The sequence below is a fragment of the Myotis myotis genome, unplaced genomic scaffold (genome assembly GCF_014108235.1).
Source record: "Myotis myotis isolate mMyoMyo1 unplaced genomic scaffold, mMyoMyo1.p scaffold_m19_p_8, whole genome shotgun sequence".
Classification (NCBI taxonomy): domain Eukaryota; kingdom Metazoa; phylum Chordata; class Mammalia; order Chiroptera; family Vespertilionidae; genus Myotis; species Myotis myotis.
In genome coordinates this window covers 17,128,767-17,146,837 of record NW_023416390.1, presented here as the reverse complement: position 1 = coordinate 17,146,837, position 18,071 = coordinate 17,128,767, and the positions used below count along the sequence as shown (strand labels likewise).

Below are 18,071 nucleotides of genomic sequence, written 5' to 3'. Positions count from 1 at the left end.
TTACTGTCCCAGACCCAGACTCTGAGATTTCTCCAACAGCAACAAAAAGTGTATTTCAAAGTGTATTTCTTGAAAGCACATTTCAAAACCACAAGCTAGATGCTAGGTCCCTAGGTATTTAGTAATAACCTAAAGCAAAGCATAACTTCTAACACACTATACAGTTTTTTGAATGAATGAAACCAAAATAGGCAGAAGAAAGCCATGACATTTAGAAAATATTTAAAATCAATATATCTGTACCTTGTAAATAATATATAAGCTATCTTAGAAGACACTGTGATTTCCTCACTTTAGAACTCTGTAAAGGGGAAACAGGGTGGAAAACATTTGAGGGTGAATTTGTTTGTTTGAGGCTGCTGAAAACACACGCACACACACATACACACACATACACACACATGCATACAGACACATACACAAGTACATCTCTTGGTAAGATATTATATTAAAAGAAAAATGCAAATTTTTTCTCAGAAATGGAAGGCGGTGATGTGTGACAGAATGTGGGATAACTTTATACACGGTGAAGAGATGTTTAATGCATGAAATTCTAAAATAAAAACTTATTCTTAAAGAAACAAAGATATGAGAGAAAGCTTTCAAGACACTGTTTATCTTTCTTGGCTGAGCTTTTATCTTCTTGAGATTGGAAGTGATGAAGGGTAGTAAGCACCATGAGAGGAAGAACCAGGTCTATTCTGTGTGCCACTGTGCCTCCAGCACCTAGAAGAGTGCTTCTTCTTCTTTTTAAAAAAATATATTATATTGATTTTTTACAGAGAGGAGGGGAGAAGGATAAAGAGTTAGAAACATCAATGAGAGAGAAACATTCATCAGCTGCCTCCTGCACACCTCCTACTGGGGATGTGCCCAAAACCAAGGTATATGCCCTTGACCGGAATCCAACCTGGGACCCTTCAGCCCGCAGGCTGACATTCTATCCACTGAGCCAAACCGGTCAGGGCGAGCATAGTGCTTCTTAGATAGTAGGGGGACAATAGGTAATTTGTGGAGTAAGTGATTACTTACTGGATGGACGGATGGATGGATGGATGGATGGATGGATGGATAAGGTGGAAAGCACAAAGACTTAAAGGAATTTTATGAGGAATGGAAGTCAAGTGAATTTTATTAAATAACTAGTATATGGCAGATGCTTTTAGATATAAATGTATCTTGTTTCTAAATTTAAAAAAGCATAAGTCTTTCATTTTCTTATTCAAAAATTTAATTAAGAAAGCACAGCATAGCTGAAACCGGTTTGGCTCAGTGGATAGAGCGTCGGCCTGCGGACTGAGGGGTCCCAGGTTCGATTCCAGTCAAGGGCAGGTACCTGGGTTGCGGGCACATCCCAGGTGGGGGATGTGCAGGAGGCGGCTGGTCGATGTTTCTCTCTCATCGATGTTTCTGACTATCTCTCTCCCTTCCTCTCTGTAAAAAATCAATAAAATATATTAAAAAAAAAAAGAAAGCACAGCATCACTATGTATGGTGGGTACAGGAAATATGAGGGGAACACATTGACACATTGTAAAGTAAATGATTGCCTAACCACTATGTTGTATCTCTGGTACTACTGCTGCTAATAATAAAGCACAGTTTTAGCCAAGTACCGTGACATACTGACATAGGTCAGACAGTTAAGAAGTACTTCTCCAAATTTAAATAACTTGCTTTTACCACCAAATTGACTCGCACAAAGACACTTGAGTATGAAAAGCATTTTAATATCTAGCTTCCAAAACCCTGATCTCAACTGATGTTATGTCTGCAGTGTTGGCTGTATCCACAGATATCTATAGAATATCTGCTGCATTTGTTTGACTTGAATAATAAGAACATCATAACATAAGACCTCATCACTGGAAAAGATGACTCAAGTATTGTTTAAAAATAATTAAGATGTTTGTTTTCTGTTTTGACAAATATTTACAAAGATATTAAAGTGTTTCCTGGCAGCCCTGCCACATCCAGTCCTGATGCTTTGGCCCTACTATTTCTGAAATTGTTCACCCTTTTCATTTAAAAATAACAGCAGACTAGTCACAAAAGCAGTCACCTCTACCTCCTGATTCCTCAAAGGCCATTTCCCATATGCTTTTCAAAAGAGGCAGCTGTTGTCACACATCATTTCATGAAGGACCATTTTCCTCCTTTAAATTTTCTGAGGGCAAAAAAATCACATTTATAAAATACCTCAGACTTGAAACTGTCACTCTCAATTGAAATGGAAATGGTATCAAGCAGTTTTCTCACATCAATTTGGTGATGTGTAGTTATTCACTTAGAAAGAGAGAAATACAGTTTTATAGATGCTAGGCTACAGAGGCAGCGTGTTGAACAAGAGTCAAAATTCAGGATTCACATACAAAAATAATAACTAACACTGAGTGCCTGATATAAGTTAGGCCTTTTTTTTAAAAAAATCAACTTACAGGGATTTACCTATTTATTTATTTTAATTTAATTTATTGGGGTGACATTGGTTAATAAAATTATATAGATTTTATGCCAGAGTTATGAATGTTCTCTGCTTTAGAATTTCTCAGACTTGCTCTAAGGGGCAGAGACAGAAATTATATAGATTTCAGGTATACAGTTCTAGCATACATCATCTGTATATTGTATTGTGTGCTCAACACCCCAAGTCAAGTCTCCTTCTATCACCATTTATCCCCTTTTACCCTCTTGTACTTCCCCCACCCACTTCCCTCTGGCAATCACCATACTGTTGTCTGTGTCCATGAATCTTCATTTTTTCTTGGCTTAATTCCTTTACCCTTCACACCCAGCCCCCAAACCCTTCGTTCTGACAACTTTCAGTCTCTTCTCTGTATCCATGAGTCTGTCTCCTCTTTGTTTGTTAGTTTATTTTTTTTCATAGATTCTACATATAAATGAAGTCATATAGTATTTGTCTTTCGCTGACTGGCTTGTTTCATTTACTAGCATAATACTCTCTAGTCCATTCCTGCTGTCACAAATGTAAGATTCCGTTTTTGTTTTTTTTTTATGGCTGAGTAGTATTCCATTGGAAGCTGCCCAAGTGCCCATCGGTAGATGAGTGGATAAAAATGTTGCACATGTAAACAATTTGCAGGGATTTGCTTCTCAAAACAGTCCTAGGAATCTTGGACCTTAGTATCTTAATTTTTCAGATGAAGAAACTCAGGTACAAAAAGATAAATAATGTACCCATTACAATGTTGCTAAATGCTAGACTTGGAACTCAGGCAGTGCATTAGTTTGTTAGGACTGACACATGAATCATTTGATCATTAGCTTCTAGCTTTCAGAATTGAGAGAAAGTAAATTTCTGTTTAAATCACTCAGTGTGTGGTGATTGGTTAATTTAGGTTTAAAAGTTTAATTGTATCTCTATAAACACATGTATATAAACACATGTAGCTACATATACATTTTTAGAGGTGTTGGAGTTTTTGCAGTATAGATGTTTCGTAATATAGACACATGAAGTTGAGATTTGTGTAAGATTATATAAATGGATTGACCAACGCTCCCAACTTAATTTGTGTAACCTAACTCTAGTGTAGCAAGTCTGTGATACAGGAATATTCCTGAGATGAGGTCAGGAGATGAAGGACCATTTGGGAATGTAGACCTGAAGCATGACAATTAAGAACTCTCTGGCCACCGAAGAAAGATATAGAGGGCAATGAAAAAGATGATTACTTTGAGAGAGGGGAGTTAAGTCCTCTTTTCAGTGAAACTAAGGTATACCCTGCCAGGAAGTTATGGTTGAGAGCTGGCTGAGTGGCCAGGGATGAGTGAATAGCATGTACATTCTTAGAAAGCAGGGTTGGTAGCAGCAGTAGTCCCCAAGAGCCTGGCTCCTGGTGACTGAGTGCTAGCAGTTTTGCAGGGAAGAATTGGATGTGATTCTCTGTCCAATAGTGTTATTTCATGCTGTGTAAAATGAGTGTGGATTCAACCCTGCCACAGGGTACATGACATCTCATGTTACTCCATGTTTCCAAATCTAATTAGAACAGACGTGGAGTCCCTGCTGGCCAGTGTGGCAAAATCATGGGAGCTTTAAGGAAAGTGAGAAAACTGAAAGCAAGATGCCAAAGCCAAAAGCACCATCACATGCGGAGGTTTTGCATGGGAATGAAGTATATAGTCAGTCACGTTGTCCCGCCACATGCAGCAGGAATATGTAATGTTTGCTATATCCTTACTAATATTTTTCCTGGTAAATTTCTAAATACTATGCCACAGTTATGAATGTTCTCTGCTTTAGAAATTCCCAGACTTGCTCTAAGGGGCAGAGACAGAAATTAATTGCCTAGGGAAACTTAATGGAAAGCCGTACTGATAGAGAGGTTACAATTTGCTGCAACATTTGTCAGTGTCAGAAAACACATACATTCTACAGTCACTGCCAGGAGAGGGGCTTTCTCCCTGGCCTCCCGCCCCCATAGTTCTCTACTCCTTACTCTTTTCTGGGATACTACAGGTTATTTAGCTTCAAGTCTAGGGATCATAGTATTCACTAATATGTTTGTATTGTTTTTGAATGATATATAATTGGGTATGAGTACACAAGAAACTGGAGTAGAATTTATCAGAATTAGTTGGACTCGCTGCAGGAGGTCTTTAACCAAAGTAAAGAGGTACATTTTCAAACGATGCTCACATTAAAGAAAAATAACCAACACAAGTAGATTTGCTGCCTAATTCAAGTAGGAGAAAATCTAGGGAAGAGTTTTACACACTTAGTAAAAAATGTATAATTGCTTTTAATGTACGAAAATTGTTCCTAAACACTGATCAAATTTTCAAGAATCCTGAGGTTCTGCAATCACTTAAATCTTGAGGTAGACAAAGAATCATTTAAGAAACTATTTATTACTCCCACTGAGGACAAAGATGGATAAAACTGCTAAAACAAAAGAATAAAAGCCTGGTGGTGTGGGTCAGGGGTTGAGCACTGACCCAACCAACAGGTCACAGGTTTGATTCAGATCAGGGCACAGGCCTGGGCTGCTGGCTCAATTCCCAGTAGGGGGCATGCAGGAGGCAGCCAGCTGATCAATGGTTCTCTCTCATCATTGATTTTTCTATCTCTCTATTCCTATCTCTTCCTCTCTCTGAAATTCAATAAAAACATTTTAAAAAGAAGGAAGGAATTGTGCCAAATACAAACAGAAATACAGTTAGTTGTGAAATAAAATAGAATTTTAAAAATAATACTGATTTTTTTTTCTGGAATGATTTGCAGGTAAATAGAAAGCCCGCTGAAGCAATGAAATCTTGCTAATCTTTGATTAGACTAGTATCCACTGGGAATCTTAGGAAGTTTATAACTGCAGATATCACATTAAAAATATTATATGAGAAGAATGCTTATAAATTTTTGTCCTTTAAAACAATGTATTTTTTTTAGATTGATCATTAGTAAGGTATGGGAAGTTGGTAAAATTTACTTTGTTTTGCCATTTATTTTGATTCTCATCATCAAATGCCATGAGCAAAACAAATCTGCCCTTTGGCTTAGAAGAGTTTTGAAGCATTTAAAGCTTTAATGATCTTCAGCTGTATTCACTCCTTGAACAAAGCAGATGTAGAAGCTTTGACAATGGAAATTAATCAGTTATAGTCAGCAGAAGCTAATGCCACAAGGAGAGAGATATCTTCAGGTGACTATTCACTCTTTGGTTGACAAAATAGGCAATTTCCTGAGACTAAAACTTCCTGAGCAAAACCAGAGTTAGGGTTTTCTCTTCGCTGAGGCATTCTGGCGAAGTCTCCTCACCACTGTGGTCCTTGGGCACAAATCATGATTGTGTTGTTCCAACAATGATTTTGTTAGCAGAATGTTTATGAAACGTTTCCCATGGAAAACGATATCTCAAATGACCTTAAGCATAGCTTATACTTTCCAATTCCATTCCATTCAGCAGCCATTAGTGAACATTTGCTCAGTGCCAGAGTCTGTACTAAGGGCTGTAACATACACAGAAAAAGTATAAGGAACCAGTCCTTTAGTTTACGAATACATTGCCATTCAAAGAGGCAAGGCATAAACATACCAATGTTACATAGCACAGGAATTAAAAGCAACAGTTCTTATGCAATGATGTTATAATCAGTTTTGTTTTCAAATCGAGTTCTTCACAGAGAGCTCATTTTGGCTATTAGAGATAATATTTATAATAGTTAGCATCCATTGAAAGCTTATTTGTCTGACACTTTTATTATAACTTCTAATCCTTATAAAACTTTTATAATAGAGGTATTGCTATTTTTTACTTTTTTTACAGATGAAGAAGGTGAGGTTTAGTAGAATAAACAATTTGATGAAGATCATGAAACCATGGAGCACAAAGGCTGGTTTGAGCCTAGCTTTGCTTGGCAGTTGAGCTTCCATTTCTTACTATTATAATTTCCTTAGATAAGTCCTTTGTTTAAGAGTTGTTTTATTTTCATAAAAAGTTCTTAGATAGTTAAAAAGATTGTGCTACTAAGATTGTGAGGCCTGAAAAGAAAAGAACAATGGGTAACTGGCATGATTGTGTGACCATATCAAGCATTATAAACGTTAATTGGCACTTACAGATATCTCTTGACTTTTACCAGGATTGCTTAGTGAGTTGCCAAAATTAACATATAACGGTGCTATTGACTCTTTTTAAAAAGAAAATATTAAATTGTTTGTTGATTACTCATGATAAGAGATGCTAGACAAGCTTCTTCCCTTTCTATAATTTTATCTGGTACCATAATTCAATTTAGATATATTTAGTGCATAGGGTGTGCCAACACTCATTAATAACCAAATAAACTTTAAATGGTGAACTCCAGGTCACCACACAGTGACTGCCAAGTCAACTACACCAAGGTTTTGGAAGACAATGGCTTCGGCGCCCAGGCAGGATGTAAATAACTTTCAAATGGAACTTGGCATCACCTGGAAGAATTCTAATTCTGGCTTCAGAGTAGACTAACTTTACACAGTGCATTTTTACAAAGACATATTTATCGGAGTGATGATCAGACTGTTACATCTTTCTCAGCATTAAGCTGAAAGTAATCCGACCATTACTAAGTTGTTTCCTGTGATTTTATTTGCAATCAGTATGCATTGTAGCTCATGTTATCTGCAGTGGAGCTTTTTACTGAGATATTTCAAGATATTTGTTCACAGACAGTTCTTAAGAGTACCTGAAAGGATGTGACTATGAATACCAGAAAAATAGAAGAATTAGGAGATGGAAATTAAGGCAAAATTGTTTGCATTACAATTTAAGAATTTTAAATTTATCCTCCAAAATTTGTTAAAAAGCTGTTGGTCTTGTGAGCCCCTCCAGACATAAAATGTTACAGCAATAAATCTTGGGTTGAGAGATTTGTGTTATCTTTTCCCCCCTATTATTAACATTGTTTGTCTGGATAGGAGAACGGGATATGTGGAATAAGGTGAATAGGGCCTGCACCATCATTATCATCAAATAATTCACGATGGGTGAATTACGTATCACCTACTTCTGGTGGCTTTGTTCAAAGTGGGTTAAATAGATGCATCCTCGGTATTGACATATAATGATGTCCATAGTTCGCATAGCAAAAGGATGTTGGTTAAGCCAATGTTTAAATTGCATACACTATTTTGCAAGACAAGAGAATAACAAGCAGAATGTACAATAAAAGAGACTCATTTTCAACACCAGAATCTCAGTTATAATAAACAATTCTTCCAGTCCCTGAATCTCAACAAAGGAGTAGCTGCTGCTTTAACCTGGACTTCTATGAAGAAAACAGAATTGTTTCAAAGAATAATGACTACCCTAGAATTAGACAGTCATACATTTTACAATGTAAATAATTAAAATATAAATACATTAAATAATATGCAGATGCAGTTATGTTCAGAGTTCTGATTTACTTTCTCTTATAACTAAGGGTACTTGGAGCTTCATCTTCTATGTTGATTTGATTCTTCTCTCTGTGTTCAGCTTTGTTCTTGTCTCATAACCAGAACACTTCTTATATCAGAGCCCTTATTATTTTCTGGTTATTTGTAGCTTCTGCTGATGTGTGTTTTAAAAGCCATGCTGAATAGCACATCTTTATTGATTGACTAGAGGCCTGGTGCATGAATTTGTGCACCAGTGGGGTCCCTTGGCCTGGCCTGCAGGATTGGGCTGAAACTGGCTCTCTGACATCCCCCGAGGGGTCCCATATTGCGAGAGGGGTAGGCCAGGTCAAGGGACCCCACTGGTGAATGATTTGGGCTGGGGAGGGGTGTGGGAGGTTGGCCAGCCAGGTAGGGACTGCAGGAGGGCTCCAGGGCATGCCCGGCCCATTTCACTCAGTCCTGATCAGCTGGACCCCAGCAGTAAGCTAACCTATCAGTTGGAGTATCTGCCCCTGGTGGTCAGTGCACGTCATAGTGAATGGTTGAGAAGTCTTAGCATATCATTAGAATATTATGCTTTGATTGGTTGAACAGATGACCAGACACTTAGCATATTAGGCTTTTGTTATATAGGATAACTAAAAATAGCTCATCTCCCTAACAAACACTGTAAAATTTCTACTGACTTTACCTTTTCACTCATAAGTTTCTTGTTTAAAAATATATTTTTATTGATTTCAGAGATGAAGGAAGAGGGAGAGAGAGATAGATAAAAATATCAATGATGAGAGAGAATCATAGATTGGCTGCCTCCTGCAAGCTCTACACCCTAGGCATGTGCCTTGACCTGGAATAGAAACATGATCTCCCAGTTCAGATTGATTCTCAACCATTGAGCACAAGTATACACAACTGAATGAACACTGTAGCCCACACATCCAAAATCCATGTCCTCACCACTCAAACATTTGTGCTTGGACTACCCATCCTTCCCAGGTGCATGGCCATTGGTGGCAGAGTCTGCTGTGTGTAGGACCGAGCTGGGAAAGATGGTATCACAGGCCCTGAATGACAACTCAGGGATATATGGAAATGAAGTTCTGGAATCACAGTGGTTTGGAGCATGGTCAAGAAAAAAATGAGTGCTGACTCCAGATGGGCACTTCTCTTGTCTCCACAGACTTTGCTTAGTGGTGAAGGTGTGGACAGAGAACAGCTGGAATGCAAGCCAAATACTTGTTGGTTCTCACTATGTACCATCACTGTTCTGGTCACATGGGACACATGATTGAACAAATCGATGTTCTGTCCTTGTAGAGCTTATATTCTTGGGAAAGGAGAGATGGACTGTTATTACTAAATTTGATAAATATATAAACTTTATAGTGCCTCAGAAAGTGAGAAGTATTATAGAAACAATGAAAGTTAGAGCAGGGAATGTGGCAGGGTTGGCCTCTACTGAGAAGTTGAGATTCGTGTAAAAACTTGAAGGCAGTGAGGAGCTTAGCCAAGAAGATAATAAGAGGGAGAGAAACTCAAGCTTTTGAGAGTGGTGTGAGCATCTGGGGATAGGACCACAGTTGTCATGTGGGAACAACAAAGAGAATGTATAAGATGGAGAGTTAAAACAAAAGAAGTCAGAATAAAAACACTGATGGCCAGATTACATAGTGCAGCACTACCCAAAAGAATTATAAGGATACCTATAAAAATGTAATTGAAATGTTTGTGTAGCCACAATGAAAAGTTAAATAGGACCAGGTCAACTTAACTATAATAATCCACTTTATACAATGCAATTTATCTAAAATGTAATTTTAATGCTTAATCTCTGAAGTCTAGAGTGTATTTTGCATTAACAACACATCTCTTAATCTTTACTAGCTACATTTCAAGTGCTTAATAGCCAAATATGGTTGGAGCTTACTGCACCGGGCAGACCAGATAGAGGCTTTGACTCATCATTGGAAAAACTTTGCATCACTTGGAGTGACTTGGGAGATGATTCAGCATTTTAAGAATTTAAGTGTCATAATTTGATTTTTGTTTAAAGATCAGGGGTAGCTTTAACTGAGAAAACATCATAAGAGATCAAGATATTTATTGCAATAATATTGATGAGGAATGATGGCGGCTCAGATGACAGAAGTGGCTGACATAAGAAGTGTTTGACGCCCTGATCATTTTAAATATAGGACATATAGGAAGGTGTGTGAGAGGAGAGTCAAGAATGATCTCAGGACATTGCCCTAAACAATAGGAAGGATAGATTGACTTCAGCTGAGATGGGATAGGCTATTGGAGGGATGGGGGAAGGAAGATGCCGGGTCAATTGTAGATTCATGTGTCTGAGAAGTGTATTAGATATTCAAGTGAAGGTGTAGAAGAGGGAGTTGGACATGAGTGTGGAGTTTAGGGGAGAGTTTGGAGGTAAAAGTTTGGAGATCGGCAAACTTGAACCAGGATAAGATCACCGAGGGAGTAAAAGTGGAAGGAGAAGAGAATACCAAAGACTGAGCACTGGGATATATGAAATTAAGAAGTCTAAAATAACATGAAATTGACATTAAAATAATATAAAATGTTTTAGTACTTTTGCAGTGTATTTAATTTTTTACAAAAATGTCACATGTTCATAACAGTCATTATGATCTTGTTCTTTTTACTGAAAAACTATACCTTTATTTTTTAAATTGAATTTATTGGGGATGATATTGGTTCACTAAACCATACAGGGTTTCAAGTGTACAACTCAATAAAGCATCACCTGCCCACTGCATCCTGCGCCCATTGCTCCAAGTGAAGTCTCTTTAAATGAAACCGAAAGCCTTTTTTGTGACTTTTATTTTGCTTTAAAATGCCTCACAAACCTTGAATTAATTAATTCATATTATAGATAACTACATTAAAAAGTAGACAGTGAAAATAAAAATTGTGTTCATTATCAAATTAGTGACCATAATGTCTTTAATGCATATTTTTATATATGTGTTCTACAGAGACAGATGAGGCCACTGTTCTTTGATAATATAACATTCAACACCAAATTAGCAGTTTAAAATCTGTCCCACAATTTACAAACTGATACATCTTTGTTTTATTTGTGATAAGCTTATCAGCTTGCTTTTTATATGAAGTTTGATTGATGGTTATGTGTTCTTACTCATTTTAGTCTGTCAATAAATGAGATTTTGCCCTCGCTGGTTTGGCTCAGTGGATAGTGCGTTGGCCTGTGGACTGAAGGGTCCCAAGTTCGATTCTGGTCAAGGGCACATGCCTGGGTTTTGAGCTAGATCCCAGTGGGGGGCGTGCAAGAGGCAGCCAATCAATGATTCTCTCTCATCATTGATGTTTCTCTCTCCCTCTCTCTCTCTCTCTCTCTCTCTCCCTTCCACTCTGAAATTAATAAAAATATATTAAAAAATAAAAATTAGATCTCCATGCCTTGAATTATATTCAACTCTCAAGTATAAAGAATGCCTCATAAAACAAAATCCATTATTTTACTGTAGGCACATACATGACTTTAAAAAATACAACTCTTATTTCAAATGAGATTTTAACCCTTTGTGATCTTGTATTATCAAGGCAATTGTTTACAACACAGTGTGGAAATGGGTGCATTATTAATACTGAAAAATAGACTTAAGTGACTCATTTTTATCTAGATGACTACATAAATATACTGATAAACAATCTTTAATATTTTAACACAGGCATTTATTTGTATCTTTTCAGTCTATTCGAGAAGTCACAGGCTACGTGTTAGTGGCTCTTAACCAGTTTCGTTACCTGCCTCTGGAGAATTTACGCATTATTCGTGGGACAAAACTGTATGAGGATCGATATGCCTTGGCAATATTTTTAAACTACAGAAAAGATGGCAACTTTGGGCTTCAAGAACTTGGATTGAAGAACTTGACAGGTAAGGAAAATATATAAAATAATAAATATACTCTCATTAATATAACGTTATAGACACACACCTGTGTGTGTGTGGTTACTACAGTGTGTGTTGCATTGAGAAACACTATAAAGCATTGAATACCTACTACTTATTCATTTTATGAGAAAGTATTCCCTATGATTCCCTTGTTTTCTGTACAGATATTGTGAGTGCAGTCTGAGGGATACCTTAATACTGTTATCTCAGCTGAACAGAAGTACACTGTTCAGGAAATGCTCAGTGACTGAAAACTGAGATAGGAAGCAGGTTTAAGAATGCTGTTTGGGGGTCTCAGGTGAATGGCCAGCCATATCATCAAAGCTGCAGCGAAGCACCTCTCTCGTTAAAGCTCAGTAAATACACAAGCCATTGTGTCTAGTATTTTATATAATTCCATATTTTTGGAAAACATATCTAATTTATTAACTCAGTATTGATTTCTCTTATTTAGTAACTCGCTAAATGCCCCTGCGATTCTTTCTCAGAGTGCTTTTATTTCATATCATCAGTGCTTTCCCCCCCAATCAAGGAGATAGTCTGCTATCAACCTAATGTTATCATCTTGCTACACTTTGTAGGAATTTGTTTTTAAACTGATTTTTGCAATCCCACTGATATCTTCTCAGTTCAGACACTTCATAGTTCACACAGTTCATAGTTCGTAAAGGCTGTGGTGGAAGGCATTTTTGTGGCAGGGTTTCTAATCATAAATTTTGCCATGTGTGCCTGTAATCAAAATGTGCTAATTAGTAATTAATTATCATCCCGCAGTGTGATAAAGAAGTCTAAGCTATTAATTTAATCTAAATTAATATCTGTATATTTTGCATCAAAATATATAGTGCCTTTCTATGTATTTGAGTTCATTCACTGTTAATGTTTCTTGATATTGATAAATAAAATACTTTAGAAATATTACTTTAAAATATTAAGAAATATGTAAGCTTATTATTAACAGGATATTTAAATTATTAGTTTATTTTATTTATAGTGAATGTAAACAATATTATTTTAAGTTAGAAGTAGCTTCATAATTAGCCAGACATGAGAGCTAAAATTGGAATATTTTGGATGAAGAAAGGAATACTGATTATGTTATTGACTTTGGACATGATTGCATAATGGAATTGAATGCATAATGATAAATGCAAAATTTTTGGAACCTATAGATTACTTCATCAACATTTTTATTTTTATTTTGTTTCAAAGATAGTTATCTTACAAAAAAGCAAGTTTTTTTTGTTTTTTTTTTTACTAAATTACTACTTGCATGGAAATAATGATAGGAGGAAAAACTTGGAAATGGAACGGATAGAGAACATCAAATGGTTGAAATTAGGACTCTAAAAATAATATGGTTCAGTTAAAAGTTGCATAGGAAGCATTGTGTTTTCTTCACAACTTTTCTATGATTAAATCAAAGAAGAAATGAATAATGGTTTTGAAATTTTTATAATTCTTGAATTATATTATTATTTTATACTATGTGATACTTATAGACTTTTTTCATACATAGGTACAAATTTAATACATGAATATGTACATTTTTCTAACCATACTTTACATTAAATATTTGAATTTGTATTTTATGAATTATAAGGATATGTATTTGAATATGTGAAATTTGGGATCTACAAATATATGATTTATGTTTTTCAAAAGTTGGCTAAATACTCTCCTCTTTTAAAACCAACATATTTATGTACTAGTGCCTTTATTTAATATTTTATAAATATTCTAAATGGTTAACTGCATGTTAGGTCATCCTGATTAGATTATTTTTGAGATGTGGACAAAAACACATTTTAAAAAAAGTGAAATGCTAAAATATTTTGGGGAGGCCTCAATAAAAAAGTAAAAAATGTATTAAGTTTAGTGAATTCTGGGTCAACTAGAAATAAAATAAAATGCTTAGTCCAGGAGATGCATCTGAATGATGTTGCATTTGAAGGATGTAACTTCTGACCATCACATTTGAATGTCTGTCTTCAAATATGCATAAGCTATTAATGAAAGTAGTACAAGTAACACAGTACCTTTTAAAGTTTAAGTTTCTCAACCACCTTCACATTATTCAGTAATGTTCAAATAAATAACCTGATATTGAAAAGGATAGGCCATTTGTATTTGACTCTGTGTATTTTTAAAAAGTATGGATGTGGAATGAGAAAATTCTCTATTCAAAAGTGAGAGCCCTACTTACGATCTGTCTCCCTCTTCTTTAAAATTGAAACGAAAATTCCATCTCATGACGTTGTTTTAGGCGTCCACGAAATAAGGCAAGGAACTTGTCAACCATGCTCCTTTCGCATAGAGGATGCTTAGGGAATCTTAGTTTTCCTTCTCTGTATTGTTTTGCTTTTAGCTTTTTAGCTTTCCTTTGTGTCAGCACACTGATGAAACAACCATACATGTTCTGCATGTTCAAATCCTTCCTGTTGCTTCATTGAGGTTTTGAAAGGTGACTTGTTTAGACAAAAAGTTGCTCCAAATTTAATAGCCTCTTCTGATACCACTTTGAAACTGCTTTAAGTATAAGATCACTTCTCTGGAAGTGAAAAGCCTGAGGCTTTATTAATTAATTAATTAATTTATTTATTAATTAATTTATTTATTTAGTCTACTCTCCGTACCACTACTGTCTTCCGTACTCCCCAGTACTGCTCTCCTGTTGTTCAGTGGCTCGGGCCAAGCACCTGTTGCCCCAGCCCTTCATTTCAAATCTCCATCATCATGTTTCATCTTTCATTGGCCCTGACGTTTGTCTTGGCCTAAGCAAGAGACATATTCATTCTGAGTTCTTTTTCTGACATTAGAGTTGCTAAGCGTTCTTCAGTAGCTCTGTGTTAAGGTCTGACTAATGTTTGAGTGGGTTCAACTAGCCTAGTTCAGATTGCTGTCAGATACAATGTTTGACAAAGTTACTGCTAATATTTACATGAAGAGAGCTACGCAGCATATTCTGAAATCTGAAGAAAATAATTGATTCCAAGAATACTCCTAACTTAAGGATAAATTACTTGGAAAAATTATTTGATCAAAATGAACATATTGAAAATCCTCTGAGTCAGATGGAATCCATGAAGAGTGGTACATTCTTATGAAGGTGTCAATTTTAAGATCAGGTCTACAATTTCTAAAAATATGATATTCTAATAAATGTTTTTAAAGAACATTGTTTGCTTGTCATGCCAAATGATGTATAGTGACTAAAAGAAAGAAAACCATAAGCAATGTGTTTTTGTGTACAGGTAAAACAGAAACATATATATGAAAGGAAATGTTATCAGATAGAGTGACCATTTCAGCAAACTTCTAGGATGTGTTCTTAGATTTAGAGAACCACCTGTTGTCCCTAAGATACACTAAGATCTGTATGTGGCCTTCCCTGAGAGAGAAAGGATATTAAGGTAAAACTACTCCGTTAAGAAAGCTCATTTGTGGAGAAAGCATGCTTGTTTGCTTATGACATTCAGAAAATGAAGAGAGTCTTGGCTCTGCAGGGTCCCAAATGCAATAATAGAAACTGATTAGATATCACCATGAATATATGATTTCATCTGAGGAAAACAGTAAAAATATCAGAATATCTGCTTCCTCACCTTTAGAGCAGGACATTAGCTTTGTTTGGCCTGCAGACACCGACAATGATGGAAGGAGACTTGACGTGGGGTTGAGAACACATAACACAGTGTAGAGATGATGTGTGTGAAATTGTGCTCCTGAAACCTGTATAATTTTGTTAACCAGTGCCACCCCAATAAATTTAGTAAAAAGAGGGGAAAAAGAGTTGGCAAACTTTCTGCATCCATTTCCAGTCACCAAGCAATGCTGGGGCCAGAGTCATTAGCTCTTTGCACATTCTGAATTGCTAGAATCAAACCAGAGCTCTGGAGGCAGAGTGAGTCATGTTTGGGAATAACATGAATTTGTATTTTAGAAGGAATAATGAATGTATGCAATCTTTGACAAGTCTCTAATGCAATTTAAAATATATGTAAATGTATCATCTAGTAAACTCTCTGTCCTAGATAAGAAGTGAGGTATCATGTTGCTGTCTTCCAATGTTTATTGAAGGCACAATTATTATAATTCTTATATTGTTATAGATTTATACATTTTAAAAAATGCTTTCATGTTCCTTTTAAAAATATTTTCCCAAACACAGTCCAAGAATGCTGACTGGGAAAGTTTTTTTATTGTTATTTTGCATATAAGGACACCAGACTCAAGGTCTTGTGGCTAATAGGGCTAACGTGTGTGAAATCTAGATAAGTTCCCATCTCTTCATATTGTGCCATTCATAACAATGCTTGGGTCAATTTCTCAGGATAAGACCACAGTCAGTGAAATAAAAAATTTCCTTTAAACATAAACATTTCAAAATTAGGCAGAAGAACTTCAGGTTATATTTTAGAAAGAACTTTGACTTTAATTGTGGCATGATACTTGAATACATCATGGGAAATGTACGGAAAATGGCAGTAAGTTGACAAAAATACCTACATACACAAAATGATAATAGTGTAAACACTAGATTTGATTTAAAAGATCAATTAACTCACGTTATAACCACTGCCATTCAACAGTGGCTTTCTAAAATCAAGGTTACTATACTCTTAGCCACTAACTGACAAACATTTATTAATAGTTAGTTTTAATGGGAAATGTTTAGAATTCTTTGAAATATGATGCCTGTTCAAATATTTATTGGCTTTGTTTTGTTCTACTTGTATATTCAAGACACACTGAGGTACGAGCCCTTCCAAATTATCTCTACATATCTGTCTCCTCTCAGTAAATATTAAATTTCTCACAAATATTTACCCACCAGACACTGTGTGAACACATTGGAAAGTACTTTCCCCACTACTATTATTATTACTTAAGAGTCAGGTGCCGCCACGTTCATGGTTTACCTTCTAAAGCACTACTGCCCAACAGAACTTTCTGAGATGATGGAGACATTCTTGGCTGCACCCTTGAGTAGCCAGTAGCCAAGATGTAGCTGCTTAAAACCTGAGATATGGGTAGTGAGATGAAGGACATTAAAGTTTAATTTTATCTAATGTTAAGTCAGTTAAATTTAAATAGCCTCATGTGCTAGTGGTGATCATGTTAGTGTAGCACTGGACACTGTGTTTTACCAAACCCGATCAGGAGGTGAGGGTTTCATTACCAAGCATGGCTGATCAGAGCACAGGCTCTGGATCCAGACTCCCAGACTCTGTTCACATTCTCTTCTGAGGTCAGAAATTCACCTTTCTAAGCCTCCGTATTCTCATCTTCAAAGGAGTATGATGAGAATCCACAGTTGGTAAGGTGGTTGTGAAAGTGGAATTATAAATTTCACATACAGCATTAAATGTAGCTCCTGCAATAAATGTTATGCCATTTTTGAGAAAAAGTTTGCTTTTGGTAAAAGGTAATAGAAGCAGCCTATTTTTATAATAATTGAAAGCATGTTGGGGTGATGTAATTAAATTATAAAATATAAAATGTGTCATTTATGATTTAGGATCTAACCACTTTTTATATTTGAGTCAGATGGATTCTGGAGGCCAGTTATTACTTCTTAAAGTGCTTTAAGCTGCTAGATGTTATGACTTAGGTTTTCTTGTTTATCAGAAATGTGACTTTTTAAAAATGAGATTCTTTTTACTCTCACATTCAGTTTCCACAATATAAGTATATAGTTATAAAGAGTTCCCATATTCTCTTTCTTAATGACTTAATAGAGACAAGTAAGGACTAGGAGATTTATAATTATTTTATTACAGAGAAACTGTATTGGAAAGTGTTGAGAATTATTTCTGGTATAGTCATTGCCCATATCTTTAGGATTCCCAAGTCCATAGTCAAAGTTTATTATCATAATATAACATTTATTTAACAACAAATAAAGCACAAAAGAAACTCCTCCATAAAATATTTTCTGAAATAGTTATCTACCATATATCATTAAATCTAAATATAGTAATATGTAAAAAAAATAGACGTACAACAAACCTCATTACTTTCCTAGAATTATAGCAAGATAACTGCTATTATAGCGGTGAAACTGTTCACTGTAGAAGTATATAAAACAAGTTGCAATAGAAGTGGCCAATATTTCATAAATAATGAATTGAATTTTCCACTTATCTAAATCTATCAGGGAATAGATAAATGAGAATTTGCATGGCTCAACACCTTTTGATGTAATAAACATTACTAGCCAGGAAATTTGAATTATTGTGT

The 18,071-nt window shown here is 35.7% G+C and overlaps 1 protein-coding gene across 1 annotated transcript in view; it reads left to right on the top strand.

The window, feature by feature from the left end:
- LOC118661479 (receptor tyrosine-protein kinase erbB-4-like) overlaps nt 1–16,828 on the top strand; it is a 513,850-nt gene extending 497,022 nt beyond the window's left edge. The window contains exons 3-4 of the mRNA XM_036319580.1: nt 11,624–11,810; nt 16,722–16,828. Of these exons, the coding sequence (XP_036175473.1) occupies nt 11,624–11,810; nt 16,722–16,828 (294 nt within the window). The remainder of the gene's footprint in view (nt 1–11,623; nt 11,811–16,721) is intronic.
- Nucleotides 16,829–18,071: the final 1,243 nt, after the last annotated feature.